The sequence below is a fragment of the Macrobrachium rosenbergii genome, chromosome 37, assembly GCF_040412425.1.
Source record: "Macrobrachium rosenbergii isolate ZJJX-2024 chromosome 37, ASM4041242v1, whole genome shotgun sequence".
In the NCBI taxonomy this organism is placed as follows: Eukaryota; Metazoa; Arthropoda; class Malacostraca; order Decapoda; family Palaemonidae; genus Macrobrachium; species Macrobrachium rosenbergii.
The window spans coordinates 18,144,037-18,161,536 of record NC_089777.1 but is presented as its reverse complement, the minus strand read 5'-3'; the positions used below and the strand labels follow the sequence as shown (position 1 = coordinate 18,161,536).

General features: G+C 36.6%; 1 protein-coding gene across 1 annotated transcript in view; it reads left to right on the top strand.

Moving 5' to 3' along the window:
- Positions 1-5,212, top strand: part of LOC136825169 (putative uncharacterized protein DDB_G0271982) — a 13,188-nt gene extending 7,976 nt beyond the window's left edge. The window contains exons 2-4 of the mRNA XM_067081194.1: positions 757-872; positions 4,572-4,719; positions 5,081-5,212. Of these exons, the coding sequence (XP_066937295.1) occupies positions 757-872; positions 4,572-4,719; positions 5,081-5,212 (396 nt within the window). The remainder of the gene's footprint in view (positions 1-756; positions 873-4,571; positions 4,720-5,080) is intronic.
- Positions 5,213-17,500: the final 12,288 nt, after the last annotated feature.

Sequence of the window (17,500 nt, the reverse complement as noted above, 5' to 3'; positions counted from 1 at the left end):
GAAATATCGAAATATTTACTTTCAATTTAATGACAATATCTTTGAGAGGCTTCTTACAAAAAATATAATATTTACTTTCAATTTTATTATAATGTCTTTGAGAGAATTCTAACTAATATTAATATATATATATATATATATATATATATATATATATATATATATATATATATATATACATATATTTCTGAGTTTGTTACAACATCACTGAAAGATTTCTAATAAAAAAACTTTCAAACTGAGACATTTTTTAAACATCCAATCTATCAACATTTTTTATAATAATCAAAGAATTTTTTCGAAGCTAAATCCCCATTCACTGCCCATTTTGAAAAAGACTTAAGAAGTCCTTTACACTCAAACTATATTATAAAAAAAATAATTTCACATATATAAAAAATCTTCTGAAAAAGAATTAAGAATTCTTATACTGCCAGACTCTATTATAAAAAAATATGATTTTATATATATATATATTTAATTCTTCAATAAGACAAATCTCTCCTTCTTGACCTCCTATGCCCTTGTAACATTTTTTGATCATTTTTTTATATATTTTTTTTTCTTCCAAGTCTCCACCGGATGCCAAAATCGGACGAAGAAGAATTTCAAAAATGGATGAGAAAAAAAAATTGGGAAAAAATTGAAATAAAAGATGAAAAGGAAGACGCAATGCGTTCGTCTTTTGTTTTGTCTCAGGAATAAAAAAATTCTTTTGGTCCTCGAAAATAAAAGTCCCGTATCCTGCACCTTCAGAAGAAGAAGTTGAAGAAGAAGGAGGAGGAGGAGGAGAAGGAGGAGGAGGAGGAGGAGGAGGAGGAGGAGGAGGAGGAGGAGGAAGAGGAGGAGGAGGAGAAAGAGAGAGAGAGAAAGTGAGGAAGAAGACATTCCACTCCACACTTATTTTCTCTCTCTCTCTCTCTCTCTCTCTCTCTCTCTCTCTCTCTCTCTCTCTCTCTCTCTTCTCTCTCTCTCTCTCTCTAACTTTCTTACTTTCTTCAATTTTTCCTAGGCTGCCATTCGCTCGTCTTGGAAAAAATATTTTCCGATAAGATTTTAGCGAAATTATCATCATCATCCAAAAGAGATATCTATTGAAAGTCTTTCGCATATTCCAATGAGGGATATTTTTTTTACGTCTTATTTTTGCTCAAAAATGGAACACGAGGGATTTTGTATATGCGGGTACGTGAATTACGAAATATGCATAAACTCTATATATATGTGTGTGTTTTTGTATTGGTATATGTATATGCATAAACTATATATGTGTTTTTGTCCTGGTATATTATATATGTATATATTTGCATATATATACATACTGTATATATATGTATATAATATATATATATATATATATATAATTATATATATATATATATATATATATATATATATATATATATATATATATATATATATATATATATATATATATATATATATATATTATGTCCATACACAATCGATAGACCAAAAATTCCTCATTATTTATGTAAAAATGTGTTTTTTCTATAAATTTGTAAGTAATTATTTCTAAAAAATTAATTTCTTATTTATTACTTAATATAATTCACAAATTTCCTTTGCCCCATTTATTGGGTTTTCTGTAACTGTCTTTGCTATCTTTTTGTATTTGTTTTATTGTGATGGAAAGTTTGGAATTGGTTGATCGGTTGGTTCCAAATTAATCTGTCTTCAAGACAGCAAGTTTCTTGATTTAGGCTATGAGGCCTTGTGTGGACCTCTGAACTTAACCGTAGAACTGATTAACAGGTCAACCTTGAAGCTGCATATGATCATTTATTGACCTGAGCTCAATACAGAATTTAGGCCAAAGGCCAAGCACTGGGACCTATGAGGTCATTCAGCGCTGAAACGGAAATTGAGAGTGAAAGGTCTGAAAGGCGTAACAGGAGGAAAACCTCAAAGCAGTTGCACTATGAAGCAATCGTTAGGAGAGGGTTAAGGAAAGTAAGATGGAAGAAAGAGAATATGAAAGGAGGTCCAGTAAAAGGAACGAAAGGGGTTGCAGCCAGGTGCCGAAGTCACGCCGCAAAGAACCTTAAGTAATGCTTACAGTGCACCGCACGAGGTGCATTGACGGCACTATCCCCCCTACGGGAATGATCATTAAAAAGAACCAGAGACTATGAGAATTTACGAAGCCAAATTTAGACAACATATTCCAAATGGTTCCTGTTGCCATAATTCGCGTTGGTCGATTTTGCTTTAGACTTCGTCATCCTTCCTCATGCAAGGTCGAGCGAATCTTCGGAATCAGACGAAAATATATGAAAAACGGGAGAAGATCGGAATGTGATCTGGATGAAAAATCAACGGGAAAAGAAGGGGAAAATAAGATGACATTACCTAAGACTATTCCGTTTGAAGTCTCGAGGATCGAAGACCTATATTCCGTTCTCAAGAAGAAGAAGAAGATGAAGAAGATGAAGAAGGAGGAGGAGGAGGAGGAGGAGGAGGAGGAGGAGGAGGAGGAGGAGGAGGAGGAGGATGAGGAGGAGGAGAAGTACAATAACAACAACAACAAGAGAAGAAGAAGAAGAAGAAGAAGAAGAAGAAGAAGAAGAAGAAGAAGAAGAAGAAGAAGGAGGAGGAGGAGGAGGAGGAGGAGGAGGAGGAGGAGGAGGAGGAGAAGAAGAAGAAGAAGAAGAAGAAGAGGAGAAGAAGAAGAAGAAGAAGAAGAAGAAGAGGAGGAGGAGGAGAAGAAGAAGAAGAAGAAGAAGAAGAAGAAGAAGAAGAAGAAGAAGAAGAAGAAGAGGAGGAGGAGGAGGAGGAGGAGGAGGAGAAGAAGAAATGGAAAACACAACTGATTCTGTGACTTATCTTCCCTGTTTTGGAACTTTGATGTCTTCCTGCTCGAAAAATATAATGTTTTCCAATGGGACGTTGGAGAAGCATTACTAAAAAAAAAAGTATTCAAAGGTGGTTCCCGGGTCGAGTACATAACAAGTCTTGCGTCAACACGAATAATTAATTTTTTTTTTTTTAATTTTTTGTAGTTAGATATTCGTATTGTTCGTATATGCGGATATATGCATAGGGAAATATTCTAATATATGCGTGTATTTAAAATATATCATTTTCCAATGGAATGTTGAAGAAGCATTACTAAAAAATTCAGAGAAGTTTCTCAGGGAGAGTAAACAATGAGTCTTGCATCAACACGAGTAATTGTTTTACATTTTAGTTTTCTGTAAAAGAAAACTATTGTGTTGGTTAATGTCTGTCCGTCCGCACTTTATTCTATCCGCACTTTCTCTGTCCGACATCAGATCTTAAAAACTACTGAGGCTAGAGGGCCGCAAATTGGTATGTTGATCACCCACCCTCCAGTCATCAAACTAACCAAATTGCAGCCCTCTAGCATCAGTAGTTTTTATTTTATTTAAGGTTAAATTTAGCCGTAATCGTGCATCTGGCAGCGATATAGGCCATGCCACCACCGGGCCGTGCTTAAAGTTTCACGGGTCGCGGCTCATACAGCATCATACCGAGACCACCGAAAGATAGATCTAATTTTGGTGGCTTTGATTATACGCTGCAGTGGCTGTACAGAAAACTCGATTGCGCGGAAGAAACTTCGGCGCATTTTTCACTTTGTTTTTGTTTTCAATCAATTCGTATTTTTCACGTACGCAGACGCATGCGTAAGGAAATATTTTAATACTTACGTATACTAACCTCAGAAAAGTTCTTATTTGTTCATCCTAAAGCTACAACAAAGATGTTCTCCTAATCCCCTCTGCCCTAAATACTGTTCTTAGCAAGATGCTTATAATAGCTCGCATGCATCCGTCTCTGATAATCTCTACAGCAAAGAGAATTTTGCAGTGTTAATCCTAATTCACTGGAGCATTTTCCAGCTGGGGTTAGCTGAAAGTAGGTGTGTGTGTGTATGTGTACATGTATGTGTATTTGTGTATGTGCATGTGTATATGTGATTTCCGTTTGTGTACTTGTGTGTGTGTGTGTGTGTGTGTGTCAGAAGGTAACCAATCCACTTGTGTGTAATTACAAACCTATTTATTTACCGATTTTTTATTATTTACATATTTTTTTTATTACTTTTTGCTATCAATTAAATATCAATGTTATTAACAACTATCAATAATATATAAACTTATTATCCATATTGTATTTTACCCCTCCTTTGCTTATTACTCATTTTGTCTGGTTAAACTGCTTGAATAATAATAATAATAATAATTTCATTGTTTATTAATTTTTTTATTGAATCCCCATATTACTAACTGCCATTAATAATATACTAACTTTTCATTACTTATAATGCACTGTACTCCTTTGATTTCTACAGCCTTCAACAAATGAGTACTTTAGCCTTGGTTAAATAGAATATAAGTTTTAAATAATATATAATAATCATAATGATAAAGTAATAATAGTCATGATAACTAATGGAATACTTTTGGTCCCAAACGTCTTGCGCAACCAAACGACTGACTACAGCATCTTCTGCGCAGGCGCAACCAAACCCTGGTCTCCCCCCTATAATCTATAAGTATCATCTTTATATACCTCCCTCACAGAAAAATATTTGTCCAAGGGAAGCCAAACAGCATCAAAGCTCGATGGTTAAAAAGGAAGGAGTCTCACAGACACGGCAGACGCACAGACAAAGCCGTTTGTGTCTTTGAAGACGCTGGATATGGGAAAGCAACAGTAGCGAGAGCAGGAGTCAGCAGCGTCTTGAGAAAGGCGAAAAGAAGAAGAAGAACTTTCTTCTCGGACACAACCAAAACAAAAGCGCGCCCCTTCCTTGTACCTCTCTGTGTGTGTCTCGTGTTCTGTTTGTTTTTGTGTCTGTTTGTCCTTTCTTTTGTCAGTCTTCCTTGCTTCCTTGTTTTCTTGGAAGCTATTCGTTTCCGGTTCTAAAACTGTGTAAAGGAGAGGAAGTAGGAGAATTAGGGGAGGAGGAGGAGGAGAAGGTTGGGAGTTGGTAAAGAAGGAAGAACACAAATAAGTTTTCTTTCGTCATTATTTTATTTTGTCTTCCTACACATCTCTGGCTTCTTGTCCTCTTGTCTTCGATTTTGAGGAAGAGGACAAGGAAGAGGAAGACAATTTAACAGGCTTTTTAGAGGAAGGAGAGCAAGAACGAGAGGAAGAACAGACGGAGAAGATAGGAAATAGGAAGATAATTTTTGCAGACTTTTATTTCTTTCAATAGCCGTCTCTCTTTCACTTTCTATTCTCATATAGGAAAAAGATTAAAAGAAGCAGCAGAAGGAGAGAGAAAGAGTAGAATGATAAAAAGGAGAGAGAGAGAGAGAGAGAGAGAGAGAGAGAGAGAGAGAGACTATCCTTATTTGCCCGGAGGAGATATTATCATACACCCGGGATTCTTATTGAAACCGAAGATAATTGCGTTCTTCGTTGTCAGGTCTATGGATTCCTGGAGAGATAATCTTCCAGGATTCCAGGAATCCATACAGAAACGGAATCCAGGAATCCATACAGATACGGAATCCTGGAATCCATACAAATACAGAATCCTGGAATCCATACAGATAGGAAATCCTGGAATCCATACAGATACGGAATCCTGAAATCCATACAGATACGGAATCCTGGTAACCATACAGATACGGAATCCTGGTAACCATACAGATATGGAATCCAGGAATCCATAGATACGGAATCCAGGAATCCATATTGAAACGGAATCCTGGAATCCATACAGATACGGAATCCTGGAATCCAAAGATACGGAGTCCAGGAACCCATAGAGAAACGGAATCCTGAAATCCATACAGATACGGAATCCTGGAATCCATACAGATACGGAATCCTGGAATCCATACAGATACGGAATCCTGGAATCCATACAGATACGAAATCACATTTCGGTAAGCTACAAGAAAACGTGAACAAAACTAGAGACGCGTTCAGGCCACTAAAACGAGTAACGACAAAGCGCTCCATATAAGTAAGTGTAACTATATATAAACCAGGGGGGCGTTCAGCTGGTATAAACAGATAACGGAAAAAGGTTACCTGTGTCTATGCAAATACATCATACAACATAGAGAGTCAAAACAAAGCCAGTGGTGTGTTCAGCTGACGAAAACATGAAACGGAAAACTGTCGAGTTTGACTAAAGTGTTATTTCATTCGGAAATAGATGAGTTCTATAAGTCATAGTAAATATAGCCAGGGGGACGTTCAGCTGGCATAAACACAGAACGGAAAACAGTTGAGTTGTGTCCATTCATATACATCATTCAGCAACACAGAGTCAAAATAAAGTTAGTGGTTCGTTCAGCTGACGAAAACATGAAACGGAAAACTGTCGAGTTTTACAAATGTGCTGTTTCGTTCGAGAATAGATATATTTCACCTCCGGCCTACAAGTGAGGGGAGGGGAAACTAAATTAACCTTCAAAGAGGTAAGTCCGAGGTAACCTTTTCGAGGTAACTCAGAGGTAACCTTTGCCTACCCTTTTTCTGGGTAATATACGCGGGTTAAAAAGGACAGAGTTTGACATTTAAAGTATATAGGACAAATATTACCTATTAATAAATCTTGTATTTAAATTTAGAATCTCCGATACATTTCTTAAAAACGAACATTGTCAGTGCGGCTCCATCGAGCAATGTCGCCCATGGCAAGCGCGCAACTTAATGCTTTCTCACACGTCTCTCTTCCTACCAACTCTTCCATCTCTCGCACCAACGCCACAAAAAAGCCATCCTGTCAACCAGAGCCTAATTTGTTTTTAACATGTGTTAACACATGTTAAAATGTGTTAGCCAAAGCCTGAGTTGTTTCCCGAACAGGCTGGCCTTATGCCAAGATGGCTCTTGTACCAAAGAGACCTTCCAGCTTTACATTCTTTTAACATTTTAACGTGTGTTAACACATGTTAACACGTGTTAAAATGTGTTAGTGTCAGTGCTTGATTTTGCTTTCGAGGGAAATGACAGCTGCTAAAGGCTCTTGACAGATGGCGAAAGATCCATTAGCAGAAACTGCTCGCTACTGCAGGAAGTGAGTGCTTTTGGGAGTGGCTGAAAATCCCATCTCTCTCTCTCTCTCTCTCTCTCTCTCTCTCTCTCTCTCTCTCTCTCTTATTTGTAATCAGTTATTTTATGTCATTTCTCATGCATTTTGCAGGGTGAAATTCAATTATTTTGATTTATGTTTGTTTTTCATAAAAGTATTTCATTTTTAAGCTACTAAATTATTTTTATTTAGTGTATAAAAAATTGCTGAACTCTCTCTCTCTCTCTCTCTCTCTCTCTCTCTCTCTGTATATATATATATATATATATATATATATATATATATATATATATATATATATATATATATATATATATATATATATATATATATATATATATCCTTTATCAAGCTATCTCCAAAAACGAAATATTTCTCTTCTCTACGTAACAACTTAAAACGGAAAAGTAGGTTCAGTCAAAGCTATCAGTACAATAATAATAATAATAATAATAATAATAATAATAATAATAATAATAAAAGTGAATAAATAACAACAACAACAATAATATTACGACCCAAAAGACACACGCAAACACACAAACCCCCAACTGCATCTCCAGACGCGGCGGTTTTGAAGGCCCATAAATTTTGACAAAGCAACTGCCGTGCTGGGATTGACTTCGGGAAAGCGGGAGAAGAAGGATTGTGGGTAGGTGGAGGGGAAGGAGGAGGAGGAGGAGGAGGAGGAGGAGGGAGGAGGATAGAGGAGGAGGAAGGATTTCACAGCCCCGAGACCCGGCTGCAGGAGGATTTATTGCCAATAATGTAGAAGTAATGGTGGGAAGTATGACTCGAATTTTAAAAGGGGGGAAACGATTGAGTTCCTCTGATCACTGCGAGAAGAAGCTGATGTCCTTCTTCGTCTATGTTTTGGCGGGAGCGTTTTCTTTGCGTCTTTTTAAATTATTGTTGTTGTTATTACTGTTGTCACGTTTATTATTGTTCTTGATATTATTGTTTCTTGTGTACTTTTTTATTCTTGCGTTTCTCGTTCGGGTTTAAACGTTTAGAAGAAATAGGGTATTGAAGATTATAAAGAAATTGAGAAGATGAAATAATGATTTGCGAAGAACGCTTCCTTAGATGACGTCACCCATACGTCAAAAAGAAGGAACATTTAAGATGTAGATGACAAATAATAATAAATAACTACACACCAAGAAAATAACCATAAAATTCTAAATAACAAACAGAGGAGTATTGAAATCCACGGATAATATTATAGACCAGAAAACGAAGGTAATATTGTATTACCTCTACGAAATATCAGCTACAGAGATTTCTTTTTTTTTTCTTGTATTATATTGCTGTTGCTAATATATTAAGTTTGTCTCGGGAACAGCTAACTAGTTATTGGCTTTTAAGGAAAATAGTGTATTTTGTATACGTGTAATACATATATATGTATATATAAATATATATATAGATATATATATATTTGTATATATGTATATATGTACGAGTATATGTTTATATGATTGTGTGTATATTCCACATATTAAGGTTAACATGACTGTGACGAGAGAGAGAGAGAGAGAGAGAGAGAGATAAAAAACATCCTTTCCGGGAAATACCAAATTAAATGCAAGATTACAGTAACCCATCCCCTAACCTCCCCCCAAAAAAAAAAAAAAAAAGCTCCAAGATCTTTTGAAATCGACTGCCAAAAAAAAAAAAAAAGTCGAGACGGATAAAGAACTTACGAGAAAGAGAGAAGGAGAATGTGAGGGAATCTGGGACGTTCCCCTGATTAGGAGTATTCCCTTGTGAGGAAAAGATCCCCCCCACTCCCTTCCCCAACCTCCCCTTCCCTAACCACCGTACGTGGAAGATTGTTATTTTTCGACTTCTTAAAAGGAATATTTTTTCCCCGAATGCAGATTTCAACGCTTCCAAGCTCACAACAGACTTTGGGGGTCTTTATTGAATTGAATATAGAATTTAGGCCAAAGGCCAAGCACTGGGACCTATGAGGTCATTCAGCGCTGACACGGAAATTGGCAGTAAAAGGTTTGAAAGGTTGCACTATGAGTCAATTGTTAGGTGAGGGTGGAAAGTAAGATGGAAGAAAGAGAATATGAAAGGAGGTACAGTAAAAGGAACGAAAGGGGTTGGTGCTAGGTGCCGAAGGCACCTGCAGAGAACCTTAAGTAATGCCTACAGTGCACCGCACTAGGTGCACTGGTTGCACTGCCCCCTAAGGGGTTGGGGGTCTTTGTTGAGCGGCAATGTGATTCTCCAGGCATCTAAGTAGCTGAATATTGATTATAAAAACATTATTATATCACTAAAGACTTATGCAATTACACAGAATAGTTAAAATAAAGATTATAATATCACTACTAAATCATCTAAATACTTAAAACTACTCATATACATAATTACAAAGGTTATAAAACTTTATATTTACCTCCAAGGGTTGAAAGGTCACTCTCCCGAAATTTGGGCAGAAAGACCAGTTCCCCTCCCAAATAAAAGGGAGGGTTGGTCACCACAGAAAACTTGCAAAACACCCAAGCGGTCTGGTGTAGGCAGCAATGAGTCAGAATAAAAACCCAAAAGTCGACGGGATGAGCAGAAAAGAATTCAAGTGATTTAAGCCCAAATTAAGGTGACTTTGGGGCCAGGTAAGAACTACTGATCCTGAAACAATGGGTTACAGTGAGACCTGAAATCTTCCACAGGTGAAATTTCCACAGGTCAAGGTAACACAAAGCTTACGTGGACTGCCTCAAATTTGAATACGAGGCCAGAAAGCTCTTAACAGGTGAACTAATCAACGCTCAGGTGAAAAGGTGAATTTTCACAGGTAAAGGCAACGCAAAGCTTACGTGAACTACCTCTAATTCGAACACGAAGCCAGAGAGCTTTTAACAGGTGAACTAATCAACGCTCAGGTGAGCGTCCCACTCGAATCCAGGCGGTTTGCAATTCGTGTCAACACACCTGATCTTGATGGAGCCTCCATCGATGGGCCATGGGTTAGAATGAGGCACAATAGCCAAGGCAGTAAGCAAACAAGAGCCCCCATTCAGATCCAGATGCATTCTGACGAGAGGGGGAAAAAGGCTGAATGACATTTCACGCCATTTCAGGCCATTTCAGGACATTTCTCATAGGCAAATGTCCCGGCAGCCGTGAGCTTTCTGATTGGTAGGTATTATATCAGTTCGGGTGACATTTGAAAGATTCTGGTATTTTTTCGGAAAACTTTGTCGGATTTTTGCAGGTTTTTTTTTTAGGGTGGTAGATGTTGCTGGATGGTGGAATAGGTTTTTTGCAATTTTTTATTTTTACTTTTTTTTTGTAATTATTTATTTATCAGGATTTATTGGAAAGAATGATTGGTTTGTGGAAAATTATGTTTTCTCCTCTCTCTCTCTCTCTCTCTCTCTCTCTCTCTCTCTCTCTCTCTCTCTCTCTCTCTCTCTCTCTCTCTGTGGTTTATGTAAATTCTCTCTCTCTCTCTCTCTCTCTCTGTGTTTTGTGGGAAATTTAAATCTCCTCTCTCTCTCTCTCTCTCTCTCTCTCTCTCTCTCTCTCTCTCTCTCTCTCTCTCTCTCTCTCAGGAATTTTTCCTTTTAAGTCTTCCAAATAAATCAGACGGAACTTCCTCAGCTAAAACAGCATTGCCGTGTCCCAGGTAATTGTGAACTGAGGCATTATAAACAAAGGCGGTGATTGGTCGACGAGAAACCAATCAAAACTTGGGGAATTGATGGGATTATCGTCGCAAGTTTGGATCAGAAATGATAATAATTTGTTTATAGTTTTTTTGGTTATATTTTAATGTTATAAGAACTGAGTTTTAATTTACACGAGGGGTGAGATTGCATGCCTCATGTCCAGATGTACTTAGATATAATTCTGAAATGTCCATCGTGCTTTTTGAAATGGTCATGAAAAAGTGAAATACATCCTCTCTCTCTCTCTCTCTCTCTCTCTCTCTCTCTCTCTCTCTCTCTCTCATAGGAAGTTGAAATGTCTCTCTTTTATGTAAAATTTGCATCTCTTTCTCTCTCTCTCTCTCTCTTTTTATGGGAAATTGAAATGTTTCTCTCTCTCTCTCTCTCTCTCTCTCTCTCTCTCTCTCTCTCTCTCTCTCTCTCTCTGGGCTCCGGAGAATTCCAAAATGGGCAAAATCTAAAATTTCAAATGAACGGAAAGGCTTCAGGCATTGACGCTACCAACATACCCCCACCCACCCCCTTCCCTCCCCACCCCAAAAACCCACACACGTGCAAGGAAATAAAACCTCTCCCTTTTTTACCCCCAAAAAAACCTTCAGAAGCGAGGATATGACCTGAACGATATTACCCCCCTAATTTCCGTCAGTAAACAAAAGATGAAACGGACCATTGAAAATGAAAGTTTTTTCTCTCTCTCTTTTTTTTTTTTAAACCGCGGTGCTAATGCCCCTCCCTGTCTGTCTGTCTGTCTGTCTCTTTGTCTGTCTATTTCTCTGTCTGTTGGCTTCTGTTTCTACCTGTCTGTTGTAGGAGAAGAAAGATAGGAAGAGGGAAATAATAGGAAGTATTGAAGAGGAAGAGAAAGATGGAAAGTAATGAAGAGATTTGGCACTGTTCGTCTGTCTATCTCTCTATTTCTCTGTCTGTTGGCTTCTGTTTCTACCTTTCTGTTGTAGGAGAAGAAGGAAAGGAAGAGGAAGATAATAGGAAGGATTAAAGTGAAGAAGGAGGACAGAAAATTAGGAAGAAAGGTGATCAAAATGACCGCCTATTTTTTCTCAAGCGTCAACCAGCACTCAAGGCCTGAGTTGAATAAATACCCTCAACAGATCTTTATCAATTTTGGCATAGGTAACCCCGTATCGGATATAACTTTTGTTGTGCTTTGTTGGGGTGGGTACAGTTTTCACTGTGCTTGTTAGATTACAGCCTCTCATGTACCCTGTTAGAGCACAGCCTCCACTGTATACCCAGTTAGGGGTATAGCTTCTACTGTACATTGTTAGGGGTACAGCTTTCATTGTACATTGTTAGATTACAGCTTCTTATGTACCATGTTAGAGTACAGTTTGCACCTATGTACCTTTTTGGGGGTATAGCCTCTTATGTACCTTGTTGGGGTACAGCTTCTACTGTACCTTGTTGGGGGGTGCAGATCTCATTGTACCTTGCTGGAAGGGTACGGCTTCTACTGTACATTGTTAGGGGTACAGCTTTCATTGTACCCTGTTAGAGTACAGTCGCTTATGTACCCTGTTAGGGGTACAGCTTCCATTTTACCTTATCAGGGGTACAGCCTCTTACGTACCTTGTTAGAGGTACAGCTTCCATTTTACCCTATTAGGAGAACAGCCTCTTATGCACCTTGTTAGGGGGTACAGTTTCTAATGTACCTTGTTAGGGTACAATGCAAGATGTTTTCGCTTTTAAGTATCTAACAATAATAATAAAAATAATAATAACAATAATGATAATAATAATAATAAACTGGCAAAGTCCACGCCTCCTCTCGCGCGGATTGTCGACTTGCAATCATTAGCAACTTCACAAACATGCAACATGCAAGCATATTTGCATATCGCCCGCGTCAATAAACACTGCAGAATCGAGTTGCACTCTGCGACTTAAACTCCGTCGAATAATAGCAAAAAAAGGAATTGAAATCTCGTTCCGGGAGCGATATTGCAATTACATACCCGCTTGCAACTGAGGATAAACGAACGGGTTTTGATTTCGTCGAGTGAAAACAGCAGTGAAATAAATGCAAGGGACTCTGGTCTCGTTGGAACCCGCTGTAGCTGACCCGAGGCGAGTAATAACTATGTAATGTTTGTTTGTGTGGTTTTGTAATTCAAGGGTTTTTGGTCATTTGGGCTTTTATTTCTGCTTACTCCGGGCTTCTGGTACTACCTGGTGTTACTGGGCTATGGTAAAGCATCTTTGTCAGATGGGAGTGGTACCAGGTGTAACTATACCTGGATAAACATCTTATTTACCTGGTTTTACTCTACTGTAATAAGCAACTTTCTTTCCTGGTACTGGTACTAGGTGTTACCATGCTGGGACTGGTACCAGGTACTTCTGTACAATGATAAGCATCTTTCTTACCTGGTAGTGGTACCAGATGTTACCAGACTGGGACTGGTACCAGGTATTCCTGTACTGTGATAAGCATCTTTCTTACCTGGTAGTGGTACCAGATGTTACCAGACTGGGACTGGTACCAGGTATTTCTGTGCTGTGATAAGCATCGTTCTTACCTGGCACTGGTACCAGATATTTCAGTACTGTGATAAGCATCTTTCTTACCTCAGGCAGGTTACCAGGCGTTACATCACTACAATAACAATTGTTCATTATGTAAAATCTCTTGCTACAAAAAACAAATCAATAATTCAACTCGAGATACGTCTACAAATAAGCAGAAAATAAAGTAATTTACAGCCACTCAAATGTATCGTTACCAGCCTCCATAAACAGGCCTTTTCGGAAAGTACGGTAATCGCAACGACCAATCAACACTGACGAAGCTTACGACGCAATACGGCGTCAATGGACGCTTATGACGCAATATAGCGTCCATGGACAAGTCGCCCCTCTTTGCTGTGAAACAGCAGAGGCTGTTAATGCGTTTACGGCAGCCATTACCAGAGAAGTTAGCTGTGATTTCTGATTACTTCTGCAGGTGGGAGAGAGTTTTTGACTACCCTGCTTTGTAGAAATAGAAAATAGTTGCTGAAACTTGCAACAGGCCTTACGTGTGAGGTGTGAGGGGTAATGAGTCACACTGAGGCCTTGGAAGAGCCAAAATCGGACTAACACAAGGGGGGAGATGAATTTTGAAAGAAGGATTAACGCCAATTCCTCATAAAAAAATTCTTCAAAAAGCAGATATTTACTTAAACTTGCAACACACCTTAGGAACCTGATATGATTGGTCATGGGTCACATCCAGACCTGAGAATCACACACAGTAAATAACTTGGTACATTAGCAGATTAAACCAGACTTTAAATGCATTTATAGCAATACATTATAACTATAATTATAATTACAAACAATTTACTTGTCATATATCGGCACTAACCTACTCACTCAAATGACGTTGTCCACTCATCCACGAAGAGATATATGCCACTAGCTACCGGTCGTCCCAGGAGGTCACTCTGCCAATGTACAAAAGGAAAAGATTGTTCAGAGTTGAAGATCGGACGAGAAGGTGAAAGCAATAATAATAATAATAATAATAATAATAATAATAATAATAATAATAATAATAATAATAATAATAAATTATCAAAATGAGAAATAATAATCATGTTGAAAATAATTAGAAAATGATAATAAATATGATTAGAAATAAAATTACAAAAATGATTAAAGGAATATAATAATTACGATTAAAATGAAAGTCCATAATAATAATAATAATAATAATAATAATAATAATAATAATAATAATAATAATAATAATAATAATAATAATAATAATAATAATAATAATTATTATTATTATTATTATTATTATTATTATTATTATTATTATTATTATTATTATTATTATTATTACAAAATATAAATATAACAATTACAGATCTCACTCATGGACCTCAAAAATAAACAACCCCAAAAAAATAAATAAAAAATTTTAAATCCCTCACAGAGGAGTCCAGAAACGGCCTCGTCGAGAGAGAGAGAGAGAGAGAGAGAGAGTACAATCCTGATAGATGGGGTATTGGGAAACAAATACCCGGATGAAAGGAAGAGAATCGTCAAAAAAAAAAGCGTTGAAAAACGTACGAAGGAATAAATACGATTACGCTGAGCTTTCTATTTCATGCGAGTTCGAAGGGGCTCAGACAAAAATAAATTGTTGTTTCTCTTGAAAAATTAATTGTTGTTTTTCGTAAAGTAATCGTTGTTTTTTGTGGAAAAATTGTTCCTTGTAAAAAGAGGTTTCTAGTAAAAAAACTGTTGTTTATCATAAATTTTTTCGTAAAACAATTGTTGTTTCTCGTAAAAAATTATTGTTTTTTTCTCTTAAAAGTTGTTGTTCCTCGTAAAGAATTTTTTCAAGTAGAACAATTGTTGCTTCTCGTAAAACAAATTGCTATTTCTCATAAAAACAAATTGTTGTATAACTGAAAAATTGTTGTTTCTCGTAAAAATATTGGATGGTGATAATAGTGATTGGTTTGGTACTAGTTAGAATAGTGGTGGCTGTTCTAGAATAATAATAATAGTAGTAGTAATAATAATAATAATAATAATAATAATAATAATAATAATAATAATAATAATAATAATAATAATAATAATAATGTCTGACTCAAGTGTCTTATACATAAGAGTTATTCTTTGCAATCTCTCATATATAAATATATATATATATATATATATATATATATATATATATATATATATATATGTACTGTATATATAGACAGACAGATAGATATACTTATATCTATTTTTACATAAATCTTTATCTCCATTATTCGCAAGACCAATGAAACTATACTGTATATTTCAGAAAAGTGCAAATCATTTTTAAATTACTCATTTTTCATAATTCAGACTCATTTCATTTTTCATTTGCATGGTGGACTCTTAATAATTGATGCGAACATTCAGTAAATATGGAAGTGTTTTTTTATGCTGCGTGCTTTTACAATTTTAGGGGTAATTTTCTTTTTATATTTTCATGGGTCCTTTTTATCATGAAATAGAATGTCTAACAAGAATTGGAGAGGATAGAGTACCGTTGTTGTTAATAGAAGGATAGAATACCATGAATGTTAATAGAAGGATAGAATACCATGAATGTTAATAGAAGGACAGAATACCATGAATGTTTGTAGAAGAGTAGAATACCATAATTATCAAGAGAAAGTCAGAATACCATCATTTTTAATAGAGTGATAGAGTACCATAATTTTTAATAGAAGAGTAGAATACCATGACAGTGAATGGAAGAGTAGAATACCATAATTTTTAAATAGAAGAGTAGAATACCATGGTAGTTAATGGAAGAGTAGAATACCATAATTTTTAATAGAAGAGTAGAATACCATAATTTTTAATAGAAGGATAGAATAAAATAATTATAAACAGAAGGTCAGAATACCATCATTTTTAATAGAATTTCTAATCTAATGGAGTAATAGACTACCATGACTTTAATAGAACGGTACAAAAACGAGACTGGTGACAGAAGGGTAGAATACCATAATTTTTTATAGAATGACAGAATGCCATCATTTTTTACAGAAGGGTAGATTACCACAACTAATGGCAGAAGGATGGAATACTACAGTTGTTAATTTCTAATGGAGTAATAGAATACCATGATTTTTAATAGAAGAACAGTTGAATCACTGCTGATAGACTGGTGATAGAAGGGATAGAGTACCATAATTTTGACAGGACAATAGAATGCCATCATTTTTTTATAGAAGGGTAGAATACCACAACTAATGACAGAAGGATGGAATACTACAGTGGGATAGAATGCCATAATTGCCAATAGAAGGATGGAATTCATAATTGTTAATAGAAGGCTAGCATACAATTGCTGCTAACAGAAGGCTAGAATATCATAAATGCTAATAGAAGGCTAGAATACCATAAATGTTACCAATAGAAGGACAGAATACCATAAATGCTAATAGAAGGCTAGAATACCATAAATGCTAATAGAAGGTTAGAATACCATAAATAATATTAGAAGGCTAGAATACCTTAAATGCTATTAGAAGGCTAGAATACCATAAATGCTAATAGAATGACAGAATACCTTAAATGCTAATAGAGGGCTAGAATACCATAAATGCTAATAGAAGGCTGGAATACCATAATGCTAAGAGAATGCTAAAATACAATTACTGCTAATAGAAGACTAGAATACAATAATTCTTTAAAAATCTTCATTCTCCTTCTTCTCCAGATAACACAAACCCACTTTAGAATATCCACTCCCCTGCCCACCTCACCCCACCCACACAGACTCCATTCCCATTCCCACTCCCACTCCCACTCCTACTCCCACTCCCACTCCCACTCCCACTCTTTCCATTCGGCATCCCAAACTCCATTCGGCATAAACTTAGCTTGCCGGTATTTATTCGCGTCAGCTGATATGCAAATTCCGGATGTGAATTCGGAGAGAGTACCGCTTGGCCCACACCCCCTTCCCTCTCAGCCGAATACTTCTCTCGTATAAAGCACACTTAGTGGAAATTGATATGTCACGCGAGGCCGCATTGTTAGATGACACTCTTAGCCAGAGAGAGAGAGAGAGAGAGAGGTGGAGGAAGTGAGAGTGAGGGCGAGAGAATCCACTTAATTTGTCACCGGAAGTCACAAAATAAGAAGAGAGAGAGAGAGAGAGAGAGAGAGAGAAACAGCTAATCCAAAGAGGTTACAAGGTTGGGAGAGAGAGAGAGAGAGAGAGAGAGAGAGAGAAAGAGAGAGCTAATCC